The following is a 17,994-nucleotide window of genomic DNA, read 5'->3' as shown; positions in this document are numbered from 1 at the left end:
TGTACCTGTGCGCCAAATAGCTGTGGCTCTACCCTGATGATTTCCTCGACCATGACCCTGAGCTCCTCCTCAGAGAACCGGGGGTGTCTTTGGCGTGACATGGGGTGGTGTGTGTGATGTGTGGGGTGGTGTATGTGTTGATGAGTGTGGTGAGTGTAGTGGTATGTGGTGTTTTGTGCGTGGATGTTGTGTGGGTGATGGTGTAGTGTGCCTCTGTGTGATGGTGTTATCTATTCTGTGCTGTCTCTCTCTGGCCTTCGTCTCTAATTTGTGGTCGTAGGGGTTTGTGGGTGATGTGAGTGTGTGTTTTATATTGTATTGGATGTGTGGGAGTGGTGTTTGTATGCGTATCAGGTGTGTGTATTTTGAATTGTCCTATGTGCCGGTGTTTTGGAGCTGTGTGTGTATTTTGAGCGCGGGGTGTGTACCGCCAATGGAATACCGCGGTTGAAAGACCGCCGCATGGATTCGTGGGTCATACTAGCATGGGCGTGTTTCTGTTGGCGTGGAGGTGGAGGATTTGTTTCCGCATATTTATCGCTGACCTTTGGTGTGGCGGACTTGTGTGGGTGTCTGAATTTCGGCGGATTCCGTGATGTGTGTCATAATAGCTGTGGCGGTCTCCCGCCGCCGCGGCGGTCTATTGGCGGTCTTCTGCACGGCGGTAAGCGGCTTTTACCGCCAATGTTGTAATGACCCCCCATGTTTTTATCATAATACTCTTTGTAATGCAGCATAGAATTGACTATGTTCCTTTTGACATCTTCCATTGACACACTGTATTTCCACTTCCTGTTCATCCACGCAATGCTGTCTTCGGTGAAAGGAACTCTCCCTTTTAGAACTTTGAAAGGTGAGAACCAAATGACAATGGGGGGCTGTAGGATAATCCAGAACCAGTTTTTTAATTTCCAGTTTTTACAATATTTGACAGATAGTTGAAGATTATCCATTGCCGGAGGGATGATATACTGAGGTATGATTCTACAAAATCTTATTCCATGCTAAAAGAAGCTTGCCATTTTTGCAATACCTTCAATTATTGCAAAATATGAGGCCTATTATCACTTGAATGATTTGGGAATACCTACTCCCTGGAACATCAAGAACATCAAGAAACTTGACCAGATCATCCGCATCAGCCTTCTCCACCACGCTTACTTCAGACCACTTCGAGAAAAAGTCAAACAATACAATGACGTAGTGGCTAATATAGTGCTGATCCTGAATAGGACCCAATATGTCAATTCCTAAGAATTCCCATGGCCCATCTAGACAAGCCATGGGATTCAAAAGTGGTCTAAAAGTGTAAAGGCGCTGTCTGCATTAATGCATTCAGTGCACTCTCTTACACATCTTTCCATCCCAATATCAATCCCTAGCCATCAATATTGAAATTTCACCGTTCTCTTCCACTTGATTATCTCCAAATGCCCTTCATGATGAATTTTCAAACGTTTATCCTTGAGTGCTGAAGGTGGAACTACTCTAAGCTCCTTCAAGAAGAAACCAACCTCTCCCATTAACAACTCATATTTGACTTCCCAGAATGGTTTCATTGATGCATTCTCTTCTCAAGCCATCCTTTACTCATGTGTTTTGTAACTTCACACAAAACATTATAATTACCATAAACTTCCACCTATTCCTCCACTGGAATTCCTTCAGCAGTCATCCCATCAAAAACGGCAGCACACAAATCACACCATTTTTCATCTTCCCTTCCTGCAAATCATAAAGTCACTCTACTCAGGTAATCTGCTACTGCATTCCTCTCACCTGGCAAATACTGTACTTTGTAACTGTAATCTAATAACTTTAAGGATAGTCGAGCACACGGGTCACCAACAAAGCTACTAGTAGCTCTCAAGCTACCCATACTTAGCTCTCCTATGTGTAGCCGAGCCTACAAAAACTGGAACTTGTAAACTTGTCTGATGTGATCAATATTAAAAGACTAATAATATCCGTAGCTCTGGAGGATTTTCATCAACATAAGTAGCTTTTGCTACAAAAAAGTTTGAAGAACCCTGGTCTAGCAAGGTGAGGTGTATCTATTTCCAAACCAGAAGTAATTAGTATTTTTGTTAAAGGTTTGTGATCTGCTCTATTTAAAAAAAAACTGACCCCACACATGTTGTATAAACTTTTCAGTGCTCCGCACACATGCTAACATTTCTCTTTTGATAGTAGAAAATGTCTCTTCAGCAGAAGAAAGTGAACACGAGGCTCACAAAATTGTGATCCCTTTACCATCCTTCCCTATCTATAAAAGTATCACTCAGAAACCTTTACCACTGGCATTGGTAGTGACAATTGTTTTGGGCTGTGAATCAAACCCATGTAAAGGAATATCATTTGAAATGTCTTCTTTGATCCATTCAAAACAATTTTTAAAACGTTCCATTCCATTCAAAATTATTTGAATTCTTTGACAACCGTCTCAATTCAAACATTTTCATAGCAAAATCCCTAACAAATTTTACATAAAATTCTGCCAGACCCAGGAATGATCTGACATCATCCTTGGAGGTTGGGGCTCGTGTATTCCTGATGATTTCCACCAACTCTGTTTTTGGTAGAACTCCCCTTCAGAAATTTCATGACCCAGATAGGAGATAGAATTCAATACAAATTTACAATTCTTTTTACTTCAGCAGTAATACCCTTTTCACTCAACACTGAAACACTTTCTTTACCCCTTGGTCATGTTCAAAGCAGCCTTTCTCTATAGTAAGTATGTCATCTTGAAAAAAAATGTACCCATTTGACATCCTTAAACAATAGATACACTTAGCACTGGAATACTGCAGCGGCAGAGGCCAATCCATATGGCATGCACCTGAACTGGACAAATACCATAAGGTGTGATGAGGCCATCAAATATCCACTTTTGGGACGCAGCACTACCTGGTGATATGCTGGGACCAGGTGAAGTGATTTAACACCCTTAGTTAATGCCAGCATCTCACTGATTTTAGGTATTGGAAATGTATCAACCATAATACTATGCTTGAGATCACAAGAATCAATTGAAAGTCTACCTGTGCCATTAGCACGTCATGCCACAAGCAAAGGAGCTCCCCATTCACTAGCCTCAACACCTTCAGCAACACCTTCCTTAGCTAATCTGTCCCAGTCATCTTTAACTTCATTCCTAATGTAAAAAGGATTATTTCTGACATTGTTGGTAACTGGTGTATGATTCTCTTTTTAAATGATTTTATGTTGGAAACCTTGTAGCTCACACACCTTACCAGAAAAGACTTTGGGAAATTCCTCACTCATCTATGGAAAAAAGTATTCTTCTTCATTAAACAACAACACTTGTTCCGGGCTACTGGGGTCATTGTAATGCCTAGTTTCTTCTTATCTAGCCACCCCAAAACAGATGGCCCCTTCTCAGCAACATAACGTTTTCTCTCTGTTTCATGCTCACTAACTCCAAACTTTACTACTTTACTACTCTATATGCTACCATGGATGTAGACTTTCTAGGTGTACATCAGTAGACATTAACTCCTCACCTAAAGTGTCAACAAATGTATCTTCCCACACAGACTTATTAATGATGGTGAAGGGGGATCCAGAATCAACTGTAATATCAATTAAGACTCCACCTAAAGTAATTAAATATTAAGGTCCAGATCATTTGCGAGTACTCGTAACTGAGATATTAGACTCCAAACTCAAAACACATGCTTCTCACATTCATCCTCATCTTCTGAGAACGACTCAAAACAATTAGTAATGAATTTCACTGGGGGATTAGGTTTCTAATTGTGGCATATGTTGCCAAAATACCACTTGATGCAACAGAATGAACATTTTTGTTTCACTACTGGATATTGTTTTTTGTTAGCAAAGTTGTCCTTATTGCCACATCTAAAGCAACCTTTCTTAGAATTATAAACAGCTTCCATAGATTTGTGGCCCTTTAATAAATTTGCATTATGCTCACGGTACTTTTTGGTCTAGAGACCTGAGCCACTGAAACTTTGCACATGTTCTTTCTTCTCCACATTTGTCAACGCTGCTTTGGCACAATGCTTAGACTATGGCTATAGAATCCTTCAAAGTATTTTTGTATTTTGACCAAAGTCTGTCCTGAACATTTGCATCGTTGGTGTGCATAACAGTATGATCCCTAATGAAATCATCATGAAGACTACCAAATTTGCAAGTAATCACTAGTTTGTTAAGATTAGCTATATTATCCTCAATGGTTTCATGAGCACCTTGCTTGCATTGGAATAAACTGAAAAGGTCAATAGAAATACAAATTGAAGGTGTGAAATAATTGTCTAGATCCTCTATGGAACACACAAACACATCATTTTCAGAATCAACCCTGGATACTTTCTCCATTTGTTCATACATTTTTAACCCCTCTGGATCCAAAGTATGTAAAAGATCGTTCTTCCTGGATGAAGTAAGAGCTTCTGCTATATTTTCTTCAATTGTAGAAATATAGTTTAAAAATATGCTTTGCTTTCCATTGATGCCATTTCATGACTGGTTTTCCTGAGGCTGGTAGAAATGTCTGTGGTGCCATTAGGGTGAACATTTGTGCACACATGGTTGAAGACAGTACTGAAGATGAAGATTGTAATAAGCCTTAGTTCCTTTTCATTACTCCATTCAATTTGTGATAATGAGTAATGCCATAAAATTGAAGTCACAGAATAATGGCACTGCGAGTACTCACCATGCTGTCCCTGGAACCGTATTCCAAGCAATGGCAAGGAATGTGGCCATATGTACCGGTTGCAATGAACTGCCAATATCTACAACTCTGTAGTAGTCTCTTGTTGTATTGTTATTTCACTCTGTTTTATGGGGCTCAACCCTGCATCACAGGTTCTAGCTTGTAGAAAGGAGCAACATGCGGAGAAGTGATCGAGTAAGGTAGGAGAGCATAAGCAAATCAGGCACTGTTGCAATTCAATATATGCACAACAACCAGGATGTGGCAAGCAAGCTGCGGTTAGGACGAAATTCTCATAACCCCCAGCATACAGCGTGTAATAGGCAGTACTCACAAAAATCACCTTCCTCATTCAAAACCAACAGAGTGTACAAAGTGCAGTTCTTTCCATACTTCAGGCCCCATGAAATCTTTAAAGTATTCCACACTTGGTTCTTCACCTATTTGTCATCAATTCTATAGTGTAGGTTCAGCAGAACAAGAGTGATCACAAGATATCCTGATAAGCTGTACTTTATTCTTGACAATAAACTCCAGCAACGCTCTGTCAAATCAAACATCTGTTCCTCTCTCTCCTCTGCCCAATGCCATCTTCATGTCATAACATTCCAAGAACTTGGTGACACAGTGGAAGGTGATGACATGAAAAAATATGCCCAACATAACAACATGGCTTAGGAAGATAGTGTGAATATATAGAAAATGTGTTCTCATTTTAGTATCTAGAGAACCTTCCATAATGTCTATGAGAAAACCATGAGAGAGATTTTTCTCTCAATCATGGTTCATCAAATCTCAGCAGAGGATCAGCAGTTTTTACAAGGTAAAAGCACATTAGAACCCAGCTCAGTTTCAAAACTTAGTATGGTACTAACAACAGTTGGTTGTAATGTGGCTAAAATCTCTTATCACCCAATCTCTTACCAATCAATCTCTTTTTGTGACCCACATAAGCAGGCTTTCAGTAAAATACATTTCATTGGGGACCATGTGCCAGAGTTCGGTAGTGGCTGTCTAAACATGTTGTGGTCAGGCAGTCAAGGGGCGTCTCTTTGGTATGCCCTCTTTCCCGCGTGCCCCTGGGGCCAGGGTGTGCTCAATTCATATTCATTTTCTCAACCCAGGGGACGTGTCCCTGAGTTCTGTGATGGATGCCACAACATATTTTTCATGTTATGGCCACCCAGTCAGGACTGACCAATCTCCTTTGAATTGTCCAGTCAGAGCATAGCTGGACACCATCAGTCTATAGGGAGTTATCTGATCTTCCTTTGGAGATCTCCCTATGGTAATGTATAGGAAAAGATAAAATATGTATTAAACTTGAAAACAAATGTAAACATATTTTTAGTTTAAACGTTAATGTACGTGAACTTTATATATTTTAAATGTAGAACACAGTAAAAAAAGTTACAGATTAATAACATAATTTAAATTTAAAATGTAATTTTATGAATATATTGCATTTTGACTGCTTTAAATAAAAACAAAAACATTTCTCATATTTTAAATTATAATAACATTTAAAGTAAAATAATATATTTTATTATGAATGTATTAATAATGATTCAAGGTGATGTATATAATTCCCAAAATGTTTTAAATATATTAAAATAAAGTCAAAAGTATGTTTTATTTTTAAATAAATGATAAATTGAATGTATATATACTTTTATCTTTGTTTTGTTAATTTCATTTAATTTAACATTATTTCCTATGAGGTTTTAATTTAAGTCCCTATCTCCATTGTTTCTATAGGAGGCTGTTGCAACACCAGTGGTTGGTCATGTGTGGTGCTGGACTTAATTTCAGTTCTGAGCTAGAGTACCTTTCCAACATTTAAGACTGTTTTGAGTCTTTTCCGGCTGTAGTAACTATAGAAGTGCTTTTAGTGACTCTCTTGTGGTGGACATCAGCCCCTCCCGCAGTTCACTACTTAGCACACCCTAAACCCCTCCTTACGTCACCCTATCCCACTCCCATTTAGTAGTACGTATGCCATTTTTCTAGCCGCTCCCCTAATTCATCCCACATTTGCTACTAACTAGTAAACGTATATGTGTGAGGAGCTCCCAATAGAAAAGATAGGAGAGGTGGCGATGGAGATTTACACTCTTAGGTTTGTGAATTGCATTTGGAAGTAAGTGGTACTACTGTGTTACTACTTTACATACTACAAAATGTAGTGTTGTTGATAAGTGCCACCCAAGATGTTTGTCTCCTACCACAAACGCTTTTCCCTTGCATTATTTCATTTGTGTTGGGGCCAGATGTGTTCCCCCCTTGCTGCTCATGTGCAGAGCTAATTCTAACAAATTTCCCATCATATAAATTGTCTACACTCCGGGCTAGGTCTACCAGCTTAAAATGATGTTTGTCAGGAAATATGAAATGTTTGCCACTTTAAGTAGGAGTTAATTTTCCTTTGATAACTTGTTGAAGCTGACAATTAATTAAATTAGTGGAGTAAAGCTAACAATCACTAGCTAAGGATGATAATGTGCACACCGTTATTAGTGGTGTGAAGGGGGTATATGACCCAAACATAAAGTTTTTGGGTTTTTTTCAAACAAAGAAACAGTGGTGGTAATTATGCATCTTGATTGATGGTAACGGAAACAGTTTTCTTAGTGAAGAAGTGGCTCAAACCCTGCATTGTGATTTCAGGAGCTAGTGGAGGGTTTTCGGTAGCCCTTGCAGTAGCCAGCCATTGGTAACGCCCTCCCTCTTCATGCCTGCCTGTGCCTTTGCAGTGATAGGACGAGACCAGCCATGCGCTCCCGTGATCTCAGAGAAGTACCACGGGTGATTGTGGTGGTGGACTCAAACTTTTCCCTTTAGATGAACCAAAATGACATAAAGACTGCTACTATTGCAATCCATTATATTGTTAACATGTTTTCCCTAAATTCAATCCTTGTTTACACACATTCAGGCTGATTTAGTCTCCTGCAGACAAACGTCTGAACAGTTCTGGGTTTTGAGGCAATAGAAAGGTTTATAAGATGAAATGTACTACTTTCCTTTGTTACTATTTTACAGGCCTGTTCCTCAGCCCCACTTGGTTCTTTCTCACAAGGAGCCAGTTCTTTGCTGCAAGTACAACAGAGAGCTCAGGCAAGTGGTCAGCTGCTCAGAGGGATCGGTAAGTAAATTATATGGAAACCCAAATATTGTTTATTGTTCTATTCTCCCCCTAGTGTCATCTTTTCATGGAATAAAATATAGATAGTCGATAGTTCAAAACATGTTTTTGTTCTTGTGCCTTTAACAACAGCCATTTCTGCTGGTTTGGTTTGCACTATGGAGGCATTGATCTGCATCATATTTCATTGCCATTTCGTCCCTTGTTCTCGTCAAATCGTTCTCTATGAGTTTGTCCCATCCCCAGAGACAAGCACGTATATTGAAAATAATCCTCATCCCTTGGATTACTATGCTGTTGTCACTCTCCAACAGGAAATTCATTTTGCATTCCTCCAGGGTAAAAGATGGAACTGTGATTGCCCTTCCAGGTTCAGTCAGTTAGAGGGCTAGGCATTGATTCATTTTTACCACATCAATAGCATATGTCATGGGTATTTTAGAATTTCAAAGATCCATAAACCATAAAATCATATCTAGACTAAAAATTATAAAAACATTCTCGTCTCAATTCTTTCTTGGTTCATATTATCCAAACTGCACTTGATAATAGAGGGGGAACACAGAAATATAGATAAAACATATCTCACAAAGAGCACCATCTTTGATTTCACACAGACATGTTCATAAAAGCCTCATATCAGGCACAGGAATCTTCCAAACTCTTTAAATGCAATGTGCAGCAAAGAACTGAATATACAAAAACATCGGTCAGTAATTTTAAAATGGGCTTTTGCCAAATATCTCCACTTTGTGTATAATAGACAAAGAAGGGCATCTCACTTTTACTCTGATCTTACTCACTCAACCAAACATTATGATTTGTTGGAGACCAATTAAGTAAAGGTTTCCAGAAGGAAACAACCTAAACTAAATTTTATATGGAGGTTGACATTTAGACATAGAGGATTTGCACATGACAGTGACTTCTTCAATTGACTCTCCCAAATGTTTTTTCTTAATCAACAAAATATAATCCTGGGATAACAGGGCTGCACAGTCTACAGCTTGCTGAGACCAACGTACACTGTTTCACCCATTGAAGCCCTAGTGCACCTTCACATCGAAAGAAATCTTCTAAGGACTGCTTATAAAAGGGCCCTTTGAGACATCAAGATATATAGATGGAGCCATGCCACAATTACTGCCCCATTGCCCCATATACATGTAAAGGTTTGGAAAAAATCTGGGCATTTTTTTAAACTTGTGTACCTCATGTTCTTTTATGAATTAGACGTAAGCCAAAACAGGCAGACACATCAACAAACTGTATTTCTTCACTCAATAGCTTAAAAGATCGTTTAAGAACATACCTAGTACAAGGTATTTATGGTCATCCTCCTGGACTCAGTTGTTGCATTATGAGTTTGTCATCTACAGACATTGCTTACCTAAATAAGCAAGAATGTCAGTCACTTTATTATAGTTTCCTCCTATAAACCTTGTACCCCCCCTTCCTAGAAAAGGTGGAAGTGAACCCACATACTTTAGTCTTTGTTTTCTCATATCATGGACATACATGTTTGCCTACCCATGCAGCATTCTTTGTTAATATAGATGCTTACTATATAACTCTAATTTTGTTTTCTTATAACTACTTTATAACTACTTATAATGTTGCGTATAATTTGCTCTAGCAGTCCTTATAAGTCATTTTTCTTTTCCAGCATATTACTGGTTTTGGAACTATGCTAAGCCAGTTCTCTGGTCCCTTTGAGTGGGCATGATTGAGCATGATGCAAAGGCAGCAGCAGGACACCTACTCCAGAGAACTCATTTGCAAACAGGGTAGGATAATCTTGTCCTGAGATCCTGAGACCTTCAATGGAGCATCTGTTATAGCAAATTCTTGAGTGCAGACAACCACCAACTTTGCCTGCTTCTAATATGATGGTGGTATCATGAGGTTATGCATGGACATGATATTGTGCCTCCCAAGCAACAGGCCAAATCTTTAAGTGTTTGACCAGGCTAGTGAAATTAGGGCCAGATGTAGTAAGCCATTTGCATGTCGCAAACTGCAAAAATCGCAGTTTGCGGCATGCAAACAGCCGAACGTGATGCTCATTCCCAAATTGCGAGTCGGTACCGACTCGCAATTTGGGAATGCGACTCGAAAATAAGAAGGGGTGTTCCCTTCCTATTTGCGACAGCATCGCAATTCAGAGTTGCTTTGTGACCGCGAATGCGGTCGCAAACCAACTCGCAGTTACCACCAGTGTCACACTGGTGGTAACTCATTCGCAAAAGGGAAGGGGTCCCCATGGGACCCCTTCCCCTTTGTGAATGTCGAAAAAAACGAAACCAAATGGTTTCGGTTTACTTTTCATTTTGCAACTCGTTTTCCTTTAATGAAAACGGCCTGCAAAATGAAAAAAAAAACTGCTTTATTTATAAGGCAGTCACAGACATGGAGGTCTGCTGACTACAGCAGGCCACCATCCCTGTGAGTGCAGGGACTCGCTATGGGGTCGCAAAATGCGACCCACCTCATGAATATTGATGAGGTGGGTCTTTGCGACCCCATAGCGAGTCGCAGAAGGTGCCTGAGACACCATTCTGCATCCAATTTTGCGACTTGCAAATTGCGAGTCGGTCAGACTCGCAATTTGCAAGTCGCAAAATTGGATTTTCCTTCATCTGGCCCCTAGTGTTTAAAGGTTTGTTTGCTCTGCATGAAGTATGTAGCAACCTAAGAAAGCCTTATACTGAGTAGCAGCCATCCCTTTTGTCTGCGGTAGCAGAGCTAGACCTTCGTACTTTCCCAGATACAATGCCATCTCATGATGCTATTCAGCAAGAGATAGAGCAAGCAGACTTTCTTGAAGGGGAATATCAGCACCTAGAGCACCTCAAGTGGTACCTGCACAAGATGATGACTATGAGACACCTCAAAAGCACGAAGTGAGGGGCCCCTTCATAAGAATCCAAAGATTCTCAAATTCTGAGCCACTCCAGGGATCCTTCCATGAGACGGGATTTCTTGTCCAATAGCAGAGACTCGCCGTCTGCATGGAGCAGTTCACAAGCATAAAGGGAAGAAATAGGGTGACATTCTTTCTCTAGGTTCCTAATAAAGCTATCTCTAGCAGAACAATACTTAGCAGAATAATTTCCCACTATCATCAGGATAGATTTCTTGGGGCCAGGGATGATACCTCCATGGATTATAATTTCAAAAGAAGCTTCTCTTGCCAAAGCAATTGACAAAAAGGTGTAAGTTGCGTAAATTGATCTTATTAAATGTTGCGGTTTGAGCTAGCACCTACACTACTTGTACTATCCACTCTCTCCTTGCGGACCAGCAGAACAAATTCTGCAGAGAGTAGATTTTACATCAGCTTTCTTAATTGTGGAGCAACAAGTATACTTCTTTTCACATGTCTAATTTGACAAATTGTATGCAATAGCTGCATCCCAATGTTTTCTGTTGCGGCCAGAAGCTATTTGCGGATATGTTCATGAAGGCAGGTGCATCCCAAAAGTCTATGCTCATGCACATACTCTTTACAGGATGAAACATTTTGGTCTGCAAGGTTAGGACTTAGCAAAAAGTCAGATGACCAGTATCTCATGGCCCCTTAGTGAGTGGCTTTATTTACCTGAGGGAGTTTGGCCCTGCTTGTGAACAAGTTGATTGGAATTCCAGTAAAAGTCCTCTCTCTGTGCACAGGTCCTCATAATTCTTAGGAATTAGATATACAGTAAATTATCTTTTAGGTTTCACCATCAGAGAAACCTTAAAACAAGGAGTGCTAGCTGGCTCTGAATAAAAGAATGACTTGAGCAAAAAAAAAAAATTCAGGCTATTGCTACAACTCCAAAGGAGGTTTTCATGATGCTTGACGTGACACACCCACCACATGCAGCGCACTGTATGAAGATGCTTGTAGATACCCACTGCAGAATACCTCGCAAGACGGATATAAGCTGAAGTAACAACAATGAAAACAAGATAGCAACCTTAACAAGCATTTTCAATGCAACGGGTCTCGCATTTGTTCAAGTTAGAGCTATTAGCGTTGTGAAGCAAACAAAACGCAGCACGATCACGCTATATAAAATGCAACAGATAAAGTAGTCCGGACTCCAACCTGAAAACATCGAGCCTTGTATGTTTTTGGTACTTTACCGGTGCTGTGTAGGTGGGCTAAACACCGGAAAAGGCATGACGTATGCATGCCTTTCACAAATGAAAGCAAGCGGATTTTAAAAGGCAAGCCCACGAACCAATGTAAGTGACTGATGTGGAATGGGCGTGGTTTCAAGCCCAAAGAGAGATTACAGAATGGATGGAGCACTTTGTGCTCGCCCATAAAAATCGAGGCGCATGAACTGGCTCTGACTAAAACAATGACTTCAGAAAACTACTACAACTCCACTCAGCCAGCCACATAACACATAGTTCTGTTAACCCTCTGTGCTGCTTTATGGTGAGTCAAAGCTGCCGTTGTGTCCTTAATAGAATTGAACATTCTTGATGCATAAGCTAGAAAATGTTTTATTCCAGCTAGTAAAAGTCTCTAACTTTGTCTCAAAACATCAAATTCTTGAGTTTTGGACAAGTAGATCTTAGAAGTCATAAGTTTAGGGTATCATATTCATTTCTCAACTCACACAGAGAGGTTTTTTGCCATTACTAAAACTCATTTGGAAGCTTTTGAGAGAAAAAAAAAACAATCATTCCAATTTTCAATGAAGGAAGTGGGTGCTGCGTCTTCTTCCTTGTGCAGAAGTTATCAGGAGACGTCAGACCACTGGCAGACTTGAAGAGTGTCCTTGTGGGACATTCTTCCATTTATAAAGTTAGGGGATTTTCTGATATCATTGGACCTTCTGGGCAACTACTTACATTTTCTTATGCATCCAGGTTCTTAAAAGAATCTTCAATTCAGCATTTAAGGTAGCATTTTCAATTGCATCTTCTGCCTTTTGGCTTTATATTGGCTTCAAGTGTTTTAACAAAGCCTTTACTGTCTCCCCTGGGTATGATTCATTATGACGGTATATAAATATTTTGTATCTAGAGAACTAGTGAACCTCCTCCTCTTCTGTCCTGAATGGGTGCAAGGATGTTTGGAACATCTAGCACATGCTTTGGGGTCATGACCTCCTTCTCAATCAGAAAAAATCACATTTGTTACCAGTATAGACTTTTCAGATGCTCAGAGACATTTTTCAAACATACTTGGGGCTAATTTTTCTACCATATCCAAGAAAATAAAACATGGTCCCACACTTAGTGAACTCTCTTACCGAGTCCCTTTGCAACATCACAAGATAATTAAGGTTTGAAAGAGAGATTGCATCAAAATTAAAAATCCTTGCTTGGATTCATTTAGGTTTTCAGCCACTAGTGTAACATCTTCGGAGCCAGGATCCAGTACCTCAGGATTACAAGACCACGATTCCGATGACGGTTCAGATATAGCAGTCATTACAGTGGTACTCATTCTGGACAATCAGGATGAAAACCTACTTTTAATTTTCAGTTACCAGTGATGTTGACAACAGATGCTAGCAGGATGAGGTGGGTGTAACTCTAAAGGACTTGTCTACCTAGGGTCTTTAGGGGAGAGACTGAGCTTCTCCAAGAGGAAGGAACTGAAAGGAGTCCATCTAGCGTTATCGCATTTTCTCCCTTCCTGAAACATCAGGTGGTTTAGCTCTGAATCAGCAACCAGGAAGTCAGATCTTATGTCAATCACAGGAGGAAACAAGAGCTCCAAAATATTCATTATATACTAAGGATATTTATGCTGAGCATATAAACCTAGGACTTTTGATTTCTCAACAGGATTCCTATTGGGACCAGCAGTGTCCTCTCATCATAGTCAGTGGGATGTACTACAGGCCTTTGTAGAGTTAGGATTGAAAGTTCATTCCTACCTTCGCTTCTCATACTAAGATTCTTCCATTGGAGACTGGTTATGTATTCCCCATTTCCTTCTTAAGACCTTCCTTTGGTTCTTCCATCCTTACAGGCTGTAAGTCTTTAAACTACATTCAGTCAGCTTAAAATCCCTATATTGGAGTATTTTTCTTTTACCTCATGGTATTGGTTGTTTGGTGTTTCATTTCACCTCCCTTAGAGCATGACAATGCATGAGGGGGCTAATTTTACATCCAAACATACATTCAACTATCACAGTATTTGAAACATTTAATTTTCTTTGATATACCACTGCCTCCGCCAATACCACCACTGCCAAAACCATCACAACAATACCATAACCATTTTGGAAACCCTTTCCTCTTTGTCATCAGTCTCTCAGTAGAATTTGTCACCAGTCTCTCAGTAGAATTCAACACTGATGGTTATGCCACTCTCCTATGTACCATATTCATCCTTCCACGGTTGATAAATGGAGTACCATTAAACTGAAAAATAGTGACACTTGGTAAAACAATGCTTAGAAATGGCAGTGTTGGAGGAATTTCTATATAGAAAACAAATTCATAATATTGTTATTATTATTACTGTTAGAAATGGGGTCTTTGGTCGACAGTCAGGTTACCCCCTGTTCAAGCAAGGACCCTCAATCTAGTCATGGTGAAAGAGAACCACCCTCAGCTAACCCCTGCTTACTCCTTTGGTAGCTTGGCTGAGCAGAGGCTTAACTTCAGAGTACTAGGTGTAAAGTATTTGTACTTCAAACAACAGGAGGCAAGCTCTAAACCAAGCCCTTGGAGATTTCTTCTCAAGTTGGAAGGCACACAAAGTCCAGTCTTTGCCCTTTTACTCTAGCAGAAGCAGCAACTGCAGGATAGCTCCACAAAGCACAGTCACAGGCAGGGCAGCTCTTCTCCAGGCAGAGGTTCCTCTTGTTTCCAGAAGTGTTTCTAAAGTCTGTGGTTTTGGGTGCCCTTCTTATACCCAATCTCTCCTTTGAAGTAGGCCTACTTCAAAGTAAAGTCTCTTTTGAATGTGAAATTCTAACTTGCCCAGGCCAGGCCCCAGACACTCACCAGGGGGTCGGAGACTGCATTGTGTGAGGGCAGGCACAGCCCTTTCAGGTGTGAGTGACCACTCCTCCCCTCCCTCTAAGCACAGATGGCTCATCGGGAAATACAGACTACATACCAGCTCCCTTTGTGTCACTGTTTAGTGTGAGGTGCAACCAGCCCAACTGTCAAACTGACCCAGACAGGGAATCCACAAACAGGAAGAGCCACAGAAATGGTATAAGCAAGACAATACCCACTTTCTAAAAGTGGCATTTTCAAACACACAATCTTAAAATCAGCTTTACTAAAAGATGTATTTTTAAATTGTGAGCTCAGAGACCCCAAACTCCACATGTCCATCCGCTCCCAAAGGGAATCTACACTTTAATCAGTTTTAAAGGGTGCCCCCATGTTAACCTATGAGAGGGACAGGCCTTGCAACAGTGAAAAACAAATTTAGCAATATTTCACTGTCAGGACATATAAAACACATTACCATATGTCCTACCTTAACCATATACTGCACCCTGCCCTTGGGGCTACCTAGGGCCTACCTTAAAGGTGTCTGACATGTAAGAAAAGGGAAGGTTTAGGCCTGGCAAGTGGGTACACCTGCCAAGTCGATTTTACAGTTACAACTGCACACACAGACACTGCAGTGGCAGGTCTGAGACATGATTACAGAGCTACTTATGTGGGTGGCACAACCAGTGCTGCAGGCTCACTAGTGGCATTTGATTTACAGGCCCTGGCACCTCTAGTGCACTCTACTAGGGACTTACTAGTAAATCAAATGTGGCAATCATGGATAAACCAATCAACCATACAATTTACACAGAGAGCATATGCACTTTAGCACTGGTTGGCAGTGGTAAAGTGATCAGAGTTCAAAAGCCAACAGCAAAAGGTCAGAACAAATAGGAGGCAGGAGGCAAAAAGATTGGGGATGACCCTGCATAAGCAAAAAAGTCCAACAATTACCATCTAGGTAAGCAGAGGAACATGTGTGGAGGATTGGATCTTAATTTTCAGGACCCTCTTGCCTTGATGACTAATGTTAGCCTAAAAGGTTCATGTGCTACCCTAGGGATTTTCTTAAATGAGCAACCATAGCTGCACAAGGAAGTTGTAATTTCATCCTGCTGGCACTATCTGTGAAAAATCCACACAATTAAAACGTTTACAGACTGTCTGCTGGGCTATACAGTCTTGCACAGGGTGCAAAATCATGTTACCTTGATTTATGCCAATGGATGGGTAGCAGCCCCTTCTGAGTATTGTTGATGGTGACCCGCCTCTTTGTTCTTTAGCAAATAATTTTTCCAGACGGCAATTATAATGCAAGGGTGCAGAATATAAAGGCAGAACCCCCATAGAAAACTGCTTACCTCACCCACAGTGGACAGAGATGCACACAACAACAGCCATGCCAATATGTGTACATTGATTTGCAAATAAAGGTATCATGCATTCAAGTAGGTGAGATGTCAGAAATACTGTGACAATATGTATTTTGGGAAGTGAGATATGAGAACATACTGCATACATATTCAAGTTAATAAAGGCAACAAGACAACATAGAGGCATTCTGGGATACATACAAATGCTTGAACTCAAGCTTGAAAGCCAAGATGTGTTATTCTTTTCACAGGACTACAATAGAATACCAGGACTAGTCCAGGCTACATAAGACCAATGTTGTAGTTTTATCTCACTTCAAGTTAGAGCCAAAATTAATTATGCATGGCTAGAAGTGACTGGACAATATAGAGACACAGTTGCTCAGTGATTTTCTAGGTGCTATCTTCACCATTAATATAAAAATGGGATCTACCGGATCACACACAGTAAACCAGTTGCTGAATATGGTTTACAAACAGGCTAGGGGACAGCTATAAACCTTGCAGAATCCCATAGGACAATGATACGAACCTAAAATGCTAGCTAGGTTTAAGAAAAACTATCTGGCAGCCTAAAAGTACTTTAACTATGCCACAGCAGGAGCACCAGAACCACATTCTCATGAGTTACACCTTGCTTTGCACATGTGCTGTCAGACTCAAGTTACCACTAACTTGTAGATCCAAATAATGCTGCAGGATTTACACTGAACCCACTGGTTTCCTGTTGAACATATCCAAGACAGTACTCAATACTGACCACAGAGAGGGAAGAAGGAGGATAGGACTGTGAAAGAAGGCACACAAAAGATGTTGTCTAGTTGTAGTCTGTTAGAAATGGGGTTTCTAGTTGTCCAAATAGGGACCACAATCCTAGTCAGGGTAAGTCACAACACAATCCAAATCATCCCATGCCCACTCTCCGCTAGCTTGGCACTGAGCAGTCAGGCTTAACTTAGAAGGCAATGTGTAAAGTATTTCTGCAGAAGTTATACAGTAACACAGTGAAAACACCACAAAAATACCACCACACAGGGTTTTTATCTGAATAAAATATTGTTGAAAAAATTAAAACCCACTGTACAATTTTTAAAGATGAAATCCCACTAAAGTGCTTAGAAACACAATATCTCCAACTGGGGCTATCACGGCGTAGTTGACGGAGTCTTCCCGATAATCTGACAACACAGGTGCCGGTCACAGAGTCACACGAACCCCCAGGTACAGTACCTTTTGAACACAAAAAAACAAAGACGACGCAGGGAGTCGGGGAGATGCGACGTCGCTAGGGCCGGTGCAGCGTCAGTCCCTTACAGCATCCAGGGAGATGAGGCATTGGTTCCGCACTGCAAGGCAAGGGGAGGTGAGGCGTCGGTTCTGTCCCGTTGCAGGGGGAGCTGGTGCAGGGATTGTGGTAATGCACCAGTTCGCTGTGACCCAGCCTGGTCGTTGGTTCCAGCCAGTCAAGACGTGATGTGTCTACTTCGTAGTGTTGCAATGACCCTGTGTGACATCAGTGGTGTTGTGGCAACGTCGGACTTGCATTGCAGGCCACGGTTGTTGCGTGCAGTGATGTCCACAGAGCAGGAACAGGCTGCTGCGTTGGTGCTGGGGTCGCTGACATCGTTCCAGGTGTCACTGAAGTCGGAAAACTAGCTAAAAGAGAGTAGTCAAAGTCTTTGCTGTCCCTGAGACTTCCAAACAGGAGGCAAGCTCAATCCAAGCCCTTGGAGAGCACTTTTGGGGAAGGCAAACTCCGCGCAGCACAGTTAGAGGTCAGCAGGGAGCAGGGCA

The 17,994-nt window shown here is 40.9% G+C and overlaps 1 protein-coding gene across 1 annotated transcript in view; it reads left to right on the top strand.

The window, feature by feature from the left end:
* Positions 1-17,994, top strand: part of LOC138248527 (cilia- and flagella-associated protein 337-like) — a 513,680-nt gene that overhangs the window by 215,440 nt on the left and 280,246 nt on the right. Inside the window, exon 16 of the mRNA XM_069202182.1 lies at positions 7,751-7,853. Coding sequence (XP_069058283.1) covers positions 7,751-7,853 — 103 coding nt within the window. The remainder of the gene's footprint in view (positions 1-7,750; positions 7,854-17,994) is intronic.

Source organism: Pleurodeles waltl, chromosome 8 (assembly GCF_031143425.1).
Source record: "Pleurodeles waltl isolate 20211129_DDA chromosome 8, aPleWal1.hap1.20221129, whole genome shotgun sequence".
Taxonomy (NCBI): Eukaryota; Metazoa; Chordata; class Amphibia; order Caudata; family Salamandridae; genus Pleurodeles; species Pleurodeles waltl.
The sequence above is the reverse complement of the archived record's forward strand: the minus strand, read 5'-3'. Positions and strand labels throughout refer to the sequence as shown.